Genomic DNA, 15,095 nt, shown 5'->3' with positions numbered 1-15,095 from the left:
AAACATTTACCCATTCGAGAATTAGACTGGTGACTATAGCAGCAAAATAGTAATGGAACAATGGATACAATAACATCTCAGCTAATCCTTAACAGTCTTAAATTTTAAGTATCTTCCAAGTCTAACTTAGAAATCAAAGGAAATTCATGTCTAAAGACTATATCCGGGAATTCCCTGGCGGTCCAGTGGTTAGGACTCCGTGCTTTCACTGCCGAGGGCCTGGGTTCAATCCCTGGTTGGGGAACTAAGATCCTGCAAGCCATGCGGCGCAGCCAAAAAGGAAAAGGAAGAAAAAAAAAAAAAAGACTATAACCTCCTGAAAATTGTTTCTAAGATCACCTAGGCCATTATTCAGGTACAAGTCAAACAAATTTGGTCTTTTTGGTATCTTTTGTTTGCTTGGTTCTTAACAGATATGTTCATTTCTGTTACCACTTAATAGCAAAACATCGAAAATAGTATATTTCATTTACATACAGCATTGCACCAAAACTAGAACAATTAAACAGTGATCCTAACACAATGTTATTCAGTTCAAGCAGCCTGAATTACAGAAACGATATACGTGATTGCCAAGGAGGTAAAAGGATAGCCTGGATAGATAAAGGCCTAAAGATAACTCTAACTTGCTCAGCACTGATAAAGAATTGTACCAAAATGAAGATAATTAAAATTGGTGGAGAAATCAAATACTAGAAGAACTTCTTTATATTCTCTTGAACATTTACATATGGGTACTTCGTGAATTTATGTCTTTCAGGTTTTTAACTTCAGTTTTTAACTATCTTCCTAAACAGGTTTATTAAGTTAAACTACTTTCAATCAAACTCAAGAACAAGAGAAATAATAACACAAAAATAGCCCTCTTTATAACTTGCTAAAATATTCCATCTAGTTGATAACATTAACTTCACAGACAAGGGACCCCTGAGGTCAGACCTCATTGTACAGAAAAAGGAAAATGAAGCTCAGAAATTAGGACTGCTCTCCCAGTTTTCAGTCTCTGCTCTTTGCCCTACATTACATGGTATCTCCTATTTCTGAATTGAGTTACTAGTTCAAATAGATGGATTTTATTAGCGCTAGTCTACTGTATTCTGTTGACTACAAAACAAATTTTAAAACAAATTTCAGTAATCTGAACAAATTTAGTGTCCACTGCTCTAGACAATTCTTATGAGACCCACGTTTAAATTTTTTGGTCTTTACTGCTAATATTCTAGCTCTTGAATACTTAAAGCATCTTTTCCTCCCCATTTCCCCCGACAAGCCCCACCCCGCAATAAAACAAAACTAAACAGGAGAAGACACAGCATGGATAACTAAAAGCTATGAGCAATCTCTTTGCCAAATGTTTTTACCTACTCCCTAACAAAAACCTCTAAGCAAGGTTATTAACAAGGAGCAAAATGGTCCATTTTACCTCTTCCCTTAGCTCTGGACAATTTTCTGGTGCTCATAAAAATAATAGGGCGGAAAATTAACCGGAAAAAAGCAGGGACAATGAAGCATAGACCCTGAACTGATTATATGCATTTAAGAAAATTAATTCCTGAATTAAAATCGAAGGTAATTAAAATCAGGTGACATTAACTATTCTGAGTTGGATGCATTGATAATGGGAGTTTAAAATCCTGCACCTACCTCAAGTTGAATTTAATTACATCTCCCAACCATACAAAATGACAACTTAATATTGAGAATTAGCAGGCATGCTCTTGTGAATTAAAGAAAAACTAAAGCAATGATATGTTTAGTTCTTCAATATTTCCATCTCATTCCATTATTTTCAACTTATATTCAGTGAGTGTCTACTAGGTGGTAGGCACTGTCATCTATTAAACATTAACTTTCTAGCCAGGCCTTTTTAATTGAGAACTTGACCCACCTAGTCCCTGAAAGGGTCAGCCTTATGAAACTCATGATACCCCACAGCCCTGCCATATTCCCACCAGAGATGACTAGACTGCAGTAGGCACCTGACAAGGATGGGCCAATCTGATATTCTTTCCCAGGAACCTGGAATGCGAATCCTGGGAACCTGAGTCAGACGACATTAAGTGCCTGAACTACCAGGTTAGGCAGTGTGAGAGCCAGAGGTATGAGAGTAAGTCAAAGTTGAAGACTGGGGGAAGGGGAGTAGGGGCAAAGAAGTCCTGCGAGCAGAGAAAGCTGTTCTGAAGAGGTGACTTACCAACAAAGCAGAGCAAGTGACCAGTCTACTCTAGGAGAAATGGGGGGAGGGGACATGTATTACATTCCATGTGCATGCAACCTGGTTGTATTGCATTTCTTATCTATCCTTGTCTGATTCCTATGAAGGCGCCTACTGTGTCCTTTCAACAAAGCCTTCCTTGACTGGAAGAAGTATGAATTTCTATTCCTTTCAGGCAAAACACCTTAGCATTATCTTAGGTGCTGCAGCAGATATAAAGATAAGAAATACCTAGTTCTCTTGGCCCTCAAGGACCATATATAGTTAGGAGCTACTAAGTATACAAATAACCATAATATATGGTAAACAGTAAGCATAAAAAGTACTATGAGATTTCAAAAAGAGGAACAGATCATATCCAATTCAGAACATCAAAAAGGTTTCATGGAGGAAAGGGAACTAAAATAGAAATAATAATAGATGGACCTTGGGATATTTTTTAAATGTATTTACTAAGAAAAATAAAATGTCAGAATCCTAAGTCAGTCAACAACAAAAAAATTAATTTTACTGGCCCATGAAATACAAAAATCTGGTGACAACTGAGTCATAGAACTTGGCAACTGACTGGTTATATGGATGAGAGCAAGCCAGGAGTTAAAAAAACGAGTTCCGTTTTCAGTGTAGATGATTTTGAGAATGACAATGCCGGAACAGAAAAGTTCACAACAGGTGGATTTGGGGGAGAGAAGTGAGGAGGGGAGGCAAGTTCTGTACTGGATATATTGACTTGAGGAAAGTGTCACTGGGGGAACTGGAGAAAGGGGAGCCATCTCAAGCACAGAACACAGTTTTCTCAAAAATTCCAAGGAAAAAACTTTCAGGGAAAAGACGTAAAAGACTTTTCACAACATCTAGGTTTTTTCTTTTTCATTCTGAATGTTCCATTTTTGCCCAGCTACTGATTTTCCTGGTCCAAAGATGAGGGACTTTAAGGAGGTTAGGCAGTACCATGGAAGAAGAACTTGATGAAAAATATGGCTCTTCTCTCCAGAAAAACACATGTAACCACAAATTTTGCTAAAAACTTTAGAAAGTTCATGGATCTTCTGAAGCCCTAAGGGGTACACACACCCCAGGTTGTTTTTTTTTTAAAAAAAAAGGCATGATGTGGAAGAAACTGTGAAAGAAGAGACAGGGTTCAGAAAAAAGAGGACATATCTGTAGAGACTCATCCACTCCCTTTTCCTTTCCAAGCAACTAGAGGATGAAGCAGCTCAGCACCACGGGGGAGGGATAAAGAGCACAGTGCTTGAGGTTCTACCTAACTTCTCTAAGAACGAACTACTTTTATCAGAGACCACTGCTCCAAAACTAAAAGACTTTTTGTAATAGTGCAAATACATTCAATAGGCTAAAATTTTTAAAGAAACACAGTTGCAGCCCTGATTAAAAAGTTACATGTCCTGTCAAATCCACTAAGTACTAAGCACCCAACTCTATGGTCATCCCTGTACTTACTACATAATTAGCATACTCAGGCAAGATTACAATACTATAATTCCTGAAAAGGATACCACACTTTCAGACTGCAGAAGTGATGAATGCAAATAAAAGACACAAAGACTAATAAGTGCTTATAAGAAACAAACCTATTTTTGCACTGTGAAGTTCTATTTTTTGTGCCAGTTTCTTTTGCCCAGGCACAAGATGCATCCCCACAAGAAATCTAATAACTGTCCAGGAATCTCAAGCCAAATAAATAGCAAACATTATAAAGAATATCATCTTATGACAATATAATAGCCTATTTATCAAAGGACAGTCTGATTTTCAATAACAAGCATATTCGGCCAGTAACATGCAGATATTTAAATGTAAATAATCAAATATAAAATATAGGGCTTAAGTTAATTAGATGATTCTAATTCTCTGCATGTAACTTAATTTTTGGCATACCACTAGCAGCAAAATCCTAAAGAACAAAGCATTAACCTCATTTTGTATAACAATGTTTTCTCAAGATCTGCTAAGGGGAACTATCAAGAAATGGATAGACAGAGATAGCACAGGAGCAGATCATTCAATAACTTACAAAACTAAACGATAATATTTAATTCCTTTTACCACAAACAGTTATATTAAAATTCCTTGATGATCTTTGAAAAGGGTACATTAATATTTGAAAAATAATCAAATATCTGTCTGAAACACCCTTGAAAAAAGTAGCTAAAATGATAAGTTTTCCAAACATCACTGTAATGATAAAAGTCACCATTTAGTGAATATTTATCTGCTAAGTATTTTACATACATTATCTCATTTGATCTTCTGATATAAGCATCACATCCCCACTTTATATATGTGAAAATTAAGACTCATATGTTTAAGTTACATGCTCTGGGTCTCACAGCTAGTAAATGGAGGTGGGAATTGAATTCAGTTTTATGAGACTCCAAAAGCAGTACTCTTATGCAGTATCCCAGTGATACCCAACTTTGGTCACATCACGTCGCACGCTGAAAATGGTAATACTTGTAAAGCTTACTGAGGTAAGCTGGGGGGACTTGGTGAAAATAATACATATTTTCTTTACATTATAAAATTATGACATGAAAAATAAAATACAAAATATTACAGATGATATTAAATACTAATTGGTATAAACCTTCCAAATCAAATATTTTCAATTGCCAAATTCAGAGTTTACTGATGGAATCATACCAAAAATGTTCAAATATCATTCCAACTGCAGTAAAATTTTGGAAAGTTAATCATAAAATGATTTAAAAATCATAAAATCATAAAAATGATTTAAAATTTCAAAACCATAAAACATTTGCAAACAGCACACTGTATGCCTTCCTATGCACTACACTCTGGTTAGGAAGCCCTGCATAACATAATTTTATTTTTCTGTAGAATATTATGATTAAACACTAATTTGGTATATCAAGAGCTTCTCAATAACACATCTAAAAGAAATTTAAACCAAAGGTAACCAAAGAATTATAATACTGCATTCTTCCTTAACTAATCTGAATTTCTATAGTACCTTTAATCTGTAACATTCATTTTGATATAATAATAACAATGATGGCTAATATTCATTACACTAATATTTTGTGCCAGACTGTGTTCTACTTCACATTATTATCATATTTAATCCTCAGAGCAATCCTATTAAGTACCTCTGTTTTCTCCATTTTAAAGATGAGGAAACTGAGGCAGAGAGAAATTGAGTAAACAACTTTCCAAGGTTACAGTTGGTAATTGGAAATTAGAATTTGAAACAGTCTGACTTCAGAGCCCATGTTGTTAATCACTGTGCTAAATTACATCCCCGCAAGGAAGGAAATACAGTAATATTTAAAGAACACCTATTATGTGCCAGGAAACCCAAAAGTAAGTAAATAGATCTCAACTTAGACCAAGTTTGATAGTTTTACAGTGATGAAGTAAAAATGACTTGCATGTACATCAAAGGAGGTATTCTACAGCAAAAAGAAAATTATTTGTATACAGTGATGGGTGCATTTTGCTTACAGAAATAGCAAGGAAGATAACTTTAATTTCATAAGTGTCTTATGTTATGGTTCAAGGAAGAGCATCTCTCTCTGACACCTCTTTGAATTTGTTGATTTAACTTGCTCAAGAATATTAAAAAATCTTACTTAAAACAATGAAATTGATGGAAAGTAAAAGCAAATGTTTTTACTTACTGCTTTTGAAGTTCCCTAAGTGATCATGTGTTTAATTTTGTTTTTAATTAAATGCACTATTTATAAAGTCCTGTATCACAATAGGCTAATGTCCTGAGGGGATCTCTAATGATGAATGTAAACCAAAATAACCACAGAAGATGAAAATACACCTTTACTTTCATAATTAATCGATCAATAGAGACAATGCTAATGCCTTGAGTATTATGGTTTATATCAAACATCTGAAAGGCCCCAAGGAGCAATGTCCAACATTAGCTGGCACATGCTGGTTAACAGTATATATTTAAGAAGCACCTACTATGTACCAGGGACCACGCTCATTCACAAATGATACTGTTATATGGAGAGTGGCAGTCTGGAATTTCAATTTTATTTCATACGTTCTGTAAGATCGGGTATTCAAACTGAAAGCTCATGCTCCAATGCATAACTTTCCCTCTTTATCCAAAAAGCTGTTACCAGGGCTTCTGCAATCTACAAACCATCAAACATGTTAACATGAAAAGACTAGCATGGCCACCCAGAACACCCTGGAGTACAAAATAAACCCTGGGTTATGGTGGTGCATTGTGTCCTTTGGAGCTTTACACCATAAAAATTTGGCACTTCTCCTAAAGCAACTTCTTTTTCCCAAAAATCACTTGTTTCAAAAAGTAAAGTTCTATTGCTTACAGAAACCATTACTCCTATTTAGTCTTCCCTAACAGATCCCTAGAAAATACTAAAGGTGAAGAAATGTGGCTTGATCTTTCGGTAAGCTGATGCCAGGGTACTTTATGTGATTTACTGAGCCTCTAGAAACCAGTCTCTCAAAAATTCTAAAACTAACCATGCTGAGTAAAATGCATCTGACTGTACATAAAAGCTACTTAAAACAAATGTCAGGTAAAATAAAAGTAATTCCTGAAGCCAATATTTAAAAAAAAAAAAAGAACAGCTCACCAGAAATCTGTCCCTGTCACACCCTTTACAGTAAATATGTCCAATATTTATCTTATCCTAAAATAACTTCAGTCCCACTGCACAACATCCCTAGCAACTATTCAGCAACTCCCACTGTGTAATCTATTATCATCACATCTTATGCCACAAACCCCAAACCAGCAAGTCCTTAAATCTCCTCAGCTCACACAACCTCCCACTTTATAAAAACAAGGAAAGGAGTTATAAAACCTTAAGAGAATAAAAATAATAGAAAAAGGTGGATAAGTACACAGAGCTTCTGCACCCAAACTCTTTTCCTGTATACCTGAGAACTTGTCATTTATCTCAACCACACACCTTCCTGGATAACCCAGAGTTCCTCCACCTTACCGATAGTTCAAACTGCCCACTCTCTAATAAATGACAAGGTCCTAGGTGACCACTCTGTCTCTGCCCCCTCTCTATTTATATTAATTATTCAAGCCTCCTAACTCTATCTAACCTGTCATAAAGTACCACCACGCTCCAAACTCACAAGCCAGTATACAAGCCCAACACACTCTCCCGTCCTCGCTACCAACTCACTCCAACCCCTCCCTTGCAAAACCTTCCCTAACATCAGCTCTTCCTTTATGAGCTTTTCCCATATTCCTAATACAGTCTCAATGTCCTACTGGACCACACTTCCAAGCTCTCTTCGCTGAACCCAATTCCAGCATGGAGGCACACCCTCTCTCCAGCCTAATTCCTACCACCCCAAAACCCCACCCCCCTCATCACGCCCTCCGGCCTCAGCCACCAACCCCCCACACCCCGCCCCACGTCCGTCACGCCCTCCAGATTCTTCGGGGTCCTCTCCTCCGGCCCGGCCTGGCGCCCCCGCCCAGGACTCCCAAGTGCCTAGGCCCTCGGGAACACCCCGCCAGCCCCGCCCCTAGCCCCTCACCGAGTAGCAGCAGCTTCACTTCTTTGGCCGCTTTCTCCCCGTCCTCCCGCAAGTTGCGGTCGATCATCTTGCTTCGCTCCACCGCCGCCTTGTCTTCGGCGCTCAAAGTGCAGCCCATGGCGGCGGAGGGAGAGGGGACCAGGCCCGGCCTCACTCACACACCGCGGAGACGGCGGCTGGGCCGGCGGAGACAGCGTCTACTGTTGGGCGGCGGCCCTCTCCGTCAGCTCCCTGAGCGCCCAGAGGAACCGGATATCCGGCGTTTTACGACACTTCCGGCAACGCCCGCGGCCGTTACTTCTCGGCCCAGTCTAGCTAGGGTAAAGGAGGAACAACCGGGAGCGGGAGAACGAAGAGAGGAACGAGGAGGTCAAGCTGCCGTTCCGTGGTGTAGGGCTGCCCTGTCGAGCTCGCCGGGCGCCGCTCGACCTTAGTCCCCTTTCACCTTTTCGGCTGCCTTATTTGGATAAGTGTGGAAAAAGCAGGGACTGGCTTCTCCGGCTCAAGACACCCTCCCGAGGTCACACAGGCGGCTTCAGATTGGCGTGGGGGATGGGAATTCCCAAATAAAAGGCCGCAGCCCACACGGGAATCTCTGCTGGGAATTTCTCACTGGCCAGAAAACCCAGCTGGACTCTGGCTGTGGAGGTCCGGGGCCTCTGCCCAAGTGTAGGACACTTTCTCGGCCGGAGTTGTCTCAGCCAGATCTATAGGATGAGAATTACTGAGCCTGGGCTCTGGCCACGCTCCACATCTGAAATAAGTAAGACCGACCATGCCTGGGACTTTATCGATCCCTTTCTGCCCTCTCCTCTGGCCCACCGCCTCCTGCTCTCAAAATGTACCCAGTGAACTTGAGAGTTGCCCAGCTACTACGTTGGTAAAGGGTCACTTGAAATCGCTAACAGATCTTACTTTACTTGAAAGGTAAGAATGTAGTTTCTCCATAAAATTTCCATGCTGTCTTTCCCCAACATAAGCCAGTTTTAGCGCTCACATACCGTCCTGCGTTAAGGGCTTAGGACTTCTACCAGGATTAGTCAACCAAAGTTCCACACCCTAAAACAAACCAGTGCATCCTGTGAATCTCCTATTAAAATTACCTATTGTGGTACCACATGAAAAGGGAAGTTCCGGTAAAATTTGCCTCTCAGCCATAACATCACCTGAAAGTTGATAAATCCCCTATAAAAGCCCCAGACTGATAGCCTTTTTACTCATAATCCTGGATACTACAGTGAAAGTAGCCCTAAATTACCTTTACTTCCAAATGGCCCCACAAATACTCTCACCATATATTCTAGGGAGGGGAACTCTTGTAGCCCCCAAAACCTTTCCCTACGATTAAATATTATCTCCCCAATAGAACCTAAACCTTAGATTATACGGTCCAAACAGAAAGGTCTATATGGTGATTGATGATCATTAGAGGAATTTCTTGAGAGCCACCTTAAACAGCCTCATCCACCATAATTTATTATTGCCAGTTCTTCAAAGTTCGAAGTCTCCTACTCTTTTCCAAGTGACCATTAGAATAAAAGGGACTGCTTTCCCATAATCAATACTTATGGGGAAAAAGGGCAAGAGGAAAGGGAAGAAAAACCAATATTTATTGAGTACCTATTTGCCAGGTATGGCTAGGTGCTTCCATGTGTCATCTCTTTTATTCCTCACAACAACCCTGTGAGGTAGGTTAATATTATCCCCATTTTTACAGATGAGGAAATAGGCTCAGAGAAATTAAGCATCTTTCCCAAGTTCACACAGTGAGTAAGTAGATCTGACTCCAAATTCACTCCTTTTCTACCATGCTACTATAAGGTGTTACCTGGGAGACCTGACAACAGAAGGTTTTCATCTAGGATTGAGAGTTACCCCAACACCACCAGGGTGCGGGGAAAAAAATAACTTGAGAGCACAGTTTTCTCAACCTGTTGATTTCTTCAGTGGATTTAGAGGTCAAATTTTGTCCAGGAATGGCTTTCACAGCTAAGAATTACATATGGAACTTTACCAAGTGATCCTGGTGATTAGAAAACCCCTGATAGGTGGTCATGACAAATTGTTGGGAAAGTTCTCAGCATAATAGAAGAGAAAATTTTTATTTCCTTCATGATCCACTCCGGGAAAAATAAATGGCAAATGAACCAGCATGTGTCAAATTCTGTAATAAACACCAGTGAGATCACAGTGTCAGGAAACTTCAGCCTGAATTAGCCATATTCTTGTACTTAAGATTTTCTCCTTTGATATATGTGAAGGAAAAGTTGGAGGGCAAAGTCAAACAAAAAGGCAAAATAAGTTAACAAAATGGCTGCCAGGCAGTGTTTAATGTCCCCCCCTCCCCCTCCCCACCTGCACTCATCTTTCCTAGCGCCACTGGGCTCACACTGCCACCTGCTGGCAATGTTTAGGGTCGGCTAGCTCATCAGTGGTGTTCGGAAGAAGTTTTCCCCCTATCTAGGAATGAGATTCCTCCCTTACGAATTTATCTTTAAAAGGAGGAGAGAGAGGAGAAGAACATGCATTTCAATCGCAAAAGACTCTCCTCGGTGTATATATTATCTAAGGGATTTCCTCAATGTAATAAGCACTGGACTAGAGTAAGTCTAGTGGTAGGAAGACAGAAACCTGGAAAATTTCCTAGATCTGAGGAGGAGAAGCTGCCCAGTTTCGTGTAATAAATTATTTTCCTCAACTAGAGTTTCATCTACAGCCCCCATACTTTTCAATCTGCAGGAAGCCTCCATATAGGCATCTTGCTGCAATAGGCTGAACTCTCAGAAGTTAGAACCAGGAACATATTCCTCAATATATTTCTCTTAACACATTCCATAGTGCTTTACCATATGTAAATGCTCTGTCAAAATACAAATACCTGATCAAATTAGACTGTGAACTCCTTGAAGGCAGTGACTCCAAATCCTCTGTGTGAGTCCCAGAGAATAGGGTATTCAACTATCATGCACTGAGTTGAACTGAAGGAGTCAATGTTGATATCAGCATAACTTTTTATAATAAAAATTATTTATTAACTGTTCAGAGGGGAAACTATCCCACTCCCACCAAGCCATCTTCCTCTTTGATGCTCATTTAAGCCAGGAATTTGTTCAAATACAGATCACACCACCATGTGGTCCTGCCTCAACTCTCTAATGTGACCTGATTGAATTGAGGGAAGTGGACGGACGGGTAGTCCCAGATGGGTGTCCTGTCCAGTTTGTGATTATTCCCCCTCCCTTGAATATACCACCACCAAGACCACCCAACACAGTCCCTACAGTCTCAATCAGTGAACAGCTGAGCCCAACTCCCGTGCCCTCTCTCCAACCCAGGGCTGCAGATAGGAGAGAGATTTAAGTCTTTGTCACTGAAGCTAATTTTGAGAGCGATGAATGGGAGTAGGGAGGCATTTAATGAACCATGGAAACCCCACCTTTCCCATTCCCAACCTTAGTCTCTTGTACCCGATTGTCCAGAGGGCTGGCGATGGGTCACTGCCATGAGGAGAGAGATCAGGGAGGCCAGCTCTGGAAAAAAAAGATTTACAGTATTATTGGTCTGGGTTATTACAGGCCTCTCTGTATCCAACCACCTTAGCGATTCAAATGCTAACCCCCACCTTCAGCCATCCAACCCCCAGTCTTTCCACTTCTTCATCCTAAAAGACAAAGAGAAAAACCATCCTGCTTTATTCTTGCCTCTGCTAAGATCAAGCCCCAAACTTGATCTCCCATGTCCAAAAGAGAAACTGAAAAATACAACAGAACAGCTGTTCCTGGAGGGTGGGAGAGAGAGAGCTGCAGTCAGCTTTCCTCTCTTCTACTCTGTGTGCCCTGATTGCTACTTCCCCTTGCTTGGCCAAACTCAAGAAAGGAATATACCCAGCTGGTCCTCTCGCTTTAAGGAAATCTCAGGTTTAAAACTAGAAAAAAAAAATCTATTAACTCAAAGGAAACACTTGGCTGTAATTTAGTTGTTTTTAAACCTAGCAAGGAAATGAGAAGACATGGGTCATTTTCTTACCTTGCTTGAGTGCAATTTCTGCCCTGGACAATTACACTGAAAAATGAAAGATCCTAAAGAGTCCCCAGAATAACTCCAAGCCTGGTCTGCTGCCCTATATCTTCCAACTCCTACCCTTAGGGTTTCCCTGCTTCCTGAGTCATGGAAAGTTCTTTGGTTGAGAGGCATCATCTCACCTTCTTGACCCTTTAATCTCGTCACCATCTCACCAGGTTCCCTCCCCCAGTAGTCAAGGCTCACAGCCATGTCCAAGGCTTTTGCCACATATCCATCCAGTTGGCTCTGTTCCTGACCCAGAAAACACTAAGCGAAAGCTGTGTGCAGAGACCCCAGCCCCAGCTAGCTGGGAAAAGGTGATCCCACAAGGAGTTCCTTGCGGTCATAACCGGCCCCCAGCCCCATCTCCCTCCAAGTGTCCAGCAGCCCATCAGGACTCCAGTCGTGGTGAGGGGGCAGGACGGAGGTAGCTGTCCGACATGATGATGTCGCTGGTGAGTTGTTGCTCCAGGAACTCAGAGGTCTCCTCAGCTATCTGGCCTGGGATTCGAAAGTCAACAGCAGGTGGCTCCTGCTTGGGGCTGGGTACAGGTCGGGAAACCCAGGACTCCGTGGGACAGCCAGTGCCCTGAAGAAACTGCAGGAAGTTCTCCTCAATGGAGCCCTCCCGGCTAGGCAGCCTCAGCTCCTCCTCCGGCGCCTGCTTGAAGAAGCAGACAAACTGCTTGCTGAGCTCCCCCCGGATCTGCCGATTGAGACATCCATAGAAGAAAGGGTTGGAAGTGAAGCAGAAGTAGCCAATCCAGGTCACCACATTCTCCACCTGCCCAGTCAAAATGGGCTGAGCACTCAGGGCGACGTAAAGGTGAAAAGAAAAGTAGGGCAACCAACAGAGCAGGAACTGTCCCCCTACAGCCAGGAGGACCACTGCTGCCTTCCCTCCCCCAAACGTCCGGTGCGGGGTGGTCTGGGGGGCCCCCGAGCTGGTGACCATGGTGGAGCGGCTGCTGAGAGACTCGGAGCGTTGCCGGGGGGTCTCCATCCACGTGGGCAGCGGTCCGTGCTGCATGGCAGCCACTCGGGCTACTCGGAACATGCTGCAGTAGACCACTAGGATGAGGAGCAGGGGCAACAAGAAGTAAAGGACAGCAAAGACCACCACAAAAAGCTGGCAGTAGGCACCGTGGCTCCATTGGAGTGAGCAGCCTGGGGGAACACTGGGAGCTCCCTCCTCCAGGGAGACCCTTCCCAACACTGGCACAGAAGCCATGGCCAAGGCCTTTACCCACACACCCACCAGAACAGAGGCCACCAGCCGCAGCGTCATGCGCACCTCGTAGCGCATGGGGTGGACCACATAATAGTAGCGCTCCACGTTGATGGCCGACACCGAGAGAATGGCCAGGCTAACAAAGCATACGCTCAGGAACAAGTAGAGGCGGCAGGCAACCTCCCCAAAGAGGTCATGGTCAAAGAGGGCGGAGCTGGAGAGCATGGCCAGGGGCATGAGGGTCAGGGCAGCCAGCAGGTCCACCAGGCAGAGGTGGAAGACAAAGACAAATTTTCGAAGGGCGGGTGTCTTGGCGATAACAGCCATCACAGCAGCATTGCCAGCCACAGCGGTCAAGTCCAGCAGGAGCATGAAGAAGAGGGCCACAGATTCTGAAGCCACGTCCCGCAGCCCTACCTCCGGGACCCCACTGGCAGTAGAGGGACCTGGGGTTTGAGGGACCCTCCCCAGAATGGAAGAGTTCCCTGATGACGGGGGGATGGGGGAGGACTCCATGGGGCCGAAAGAGGACACCCAGGGCACCTCCTGTCACAGGCCCATCCCCCATCCTAGTCCAGTGACCCTGGGATGGCAAGCCCAGGCCCAGGCTTCCCAATTTTGTGTGTGCGGGTTGGGGTGGGGAGAGAGCGCCTCCTGCTGGAGCCTCTCGGGCAGGCTCTTGTTGCCAGCCCTCAAGGCCGGGGACTGAGGGCTCAGGAGGCAGCTCCGGGTCCACCTTGGTGACTGCAAGGAAGCAGGAGCGTGAGAGATGCGGGAGCCTCGCCCACTCAACACTCCGTCTTCTGAGTGGTCTCCAGCTCCTTTCCTCTCTTCTCCACACCCTTCTCCCCTTTCAAGGACTGTTATCCAGGGACTCTAAATCCTCTGTCTCCCTTTCCCAGGGTCCTGCTGAGGTCTGGGATAGTGCCCCAGTTTTAAGGTTGCTTATGTAAATTTCCTGATTTCTTGTCTCCTCAGAATGGCAGGAGCTGTTGGGGAGAAGAAGGAGCACGAGATCTGGTTTCCAGTCCTAGGTCTGGGAACTACTAACTCTTCTGAACTTCAGTTTCCTCATAAAGGCATCTGTAAAATGAAGGGAATAGTACCTACTTCACAACTGTTCGGAAGATGCTGCAGGATTTATTAATAAAAATGCTAATAATAAGCAGTAACATGTCTATGATGCTTTCCACATACCAGGCCCTGTTCTGAGCCCTCTACGTATATTAACTCATTTTAATCCTTATGCAACCCTATGAGGTAGATGTTATTCTTATCCCCATTTTGCAATCGATAAAACTGGGGCTTGCAGAGATAAAGTAACTTACCAAAGGTCACACAGCCAGTAAGTAGCAAGGTCCAGGTACGCTCCCGGGAGGCCTGGCTCCAGGGCCAGTACTCCAGCCCACCGTGCCATACTGTGTTTGATGGTGCCCTCCACAGTGGCTGCAACATAATAGACATTCAGTAAATAGTTGTTGAATTTGAACCATCTCTAAAAATGTCTCTCACCACTAGACAGAGATTACCTGAAAAGGGGAAGGATGGTGCATTAGTGTGCTTGGACATCACCATCCCCAAGACAAAGAGCTGCCACTTTGGGAGCGTTGAGAAGGACCAGTGAAAACAAAACCTCCCAGGTGGAGGGAAACTGGGAGCTCAGCTCATCCGGCCTCCACTGCTCCCAAAGCCAGAAGGGCGTAAGTCATATGAAAGCTGCCCTTCTCCACCCACTCATTAACTTCCCAAGGTCACTGTTCCCCCACAGGTGGGAGAGGAGCTCCTCCTAACCTCCCACTTCCCAGGGCCGTGGATCTTGGGTCATTGGAGCGGATCATCACCGGACCCCTGGCCAAAATCCTCCTGTTCCTGGACTGTTGCCACAGTCCCAGAACAAGGAGGGAGGAGTAGGCATCTGTGTAAGAGGTATGGAGGGGCGGAGGTGGGTGAGCATAAAGCAGAGGGGAAAACTGGAAGAAACTGGCAAGGGGCGGAGTCTGAGTGTTCAGTGTCTCTCATTTCTCCTGCTCAAAGCTGTTTTACGTGTCTCAT

At 43.4% G+C, this 15,095-nt stretch overlaps 2 protein-coding genes across 2 annotated transcripts in view; both read right to left on the bottom strand.

Moving 5' to 3' along the window:
• The window catches only part of GNAI3 (G protein subunit alpha i3), a 37,825-nt gene extending 29,838 nt beyond the window's left edge, over window positions 1–7,987 (bottom strand). Inside the window, exon 1 of the mRNA XM_059927324.1 lies at window positions 7,751–7,987. Within this exon, the coding sequence (XP_059783307.1) occupies window positions 7,751–7,868 (118 nt within the window). The 5' untranslated portion in view covers window positions 7,869–7,987. The remainder of the gene's footprint in view (window positions 1–7,750) is intronic.
• Window positions 7,988–12,203: 4,216 nt separating this feature from the next.
• On the bottom strand, window positions 12,204–13,862 carry GPR61 (G protein-coupled receptor 61). Its single transcript, XM_059900836.1, has one exon. It carries the CDS (start codon window positions 13,557–13,559, stop codon window positions 12,204–12,206), a length of 1,356 nt encoding a protein of 451 aa, XP_059756819.1. The 5' UTR covers window positions 13,560–13,862.
• Window positions 13,863–15,095: the final 1,233 nt, after the last annotated feature.

This window comes from Balaenoptera ricei, chromosome 1, assembly GCF_028023285.1.
Source record: "Balaenoptera ricei isolate mBalRic1 chromosome 1, mBalRic1.hap2, whole genome shotgun sequence".
Classification (NCBI taxonomy): domain Eukaryota; kingdom Metazoa; phylum Chordata; class Mammalia; order Artiodactyla; family Balaenopteridae; genus Balaenoptera; species Balaenoptera ricei.
This window is presented reverse-complemented; position numbering and strand designations above follow the sequence as displayed.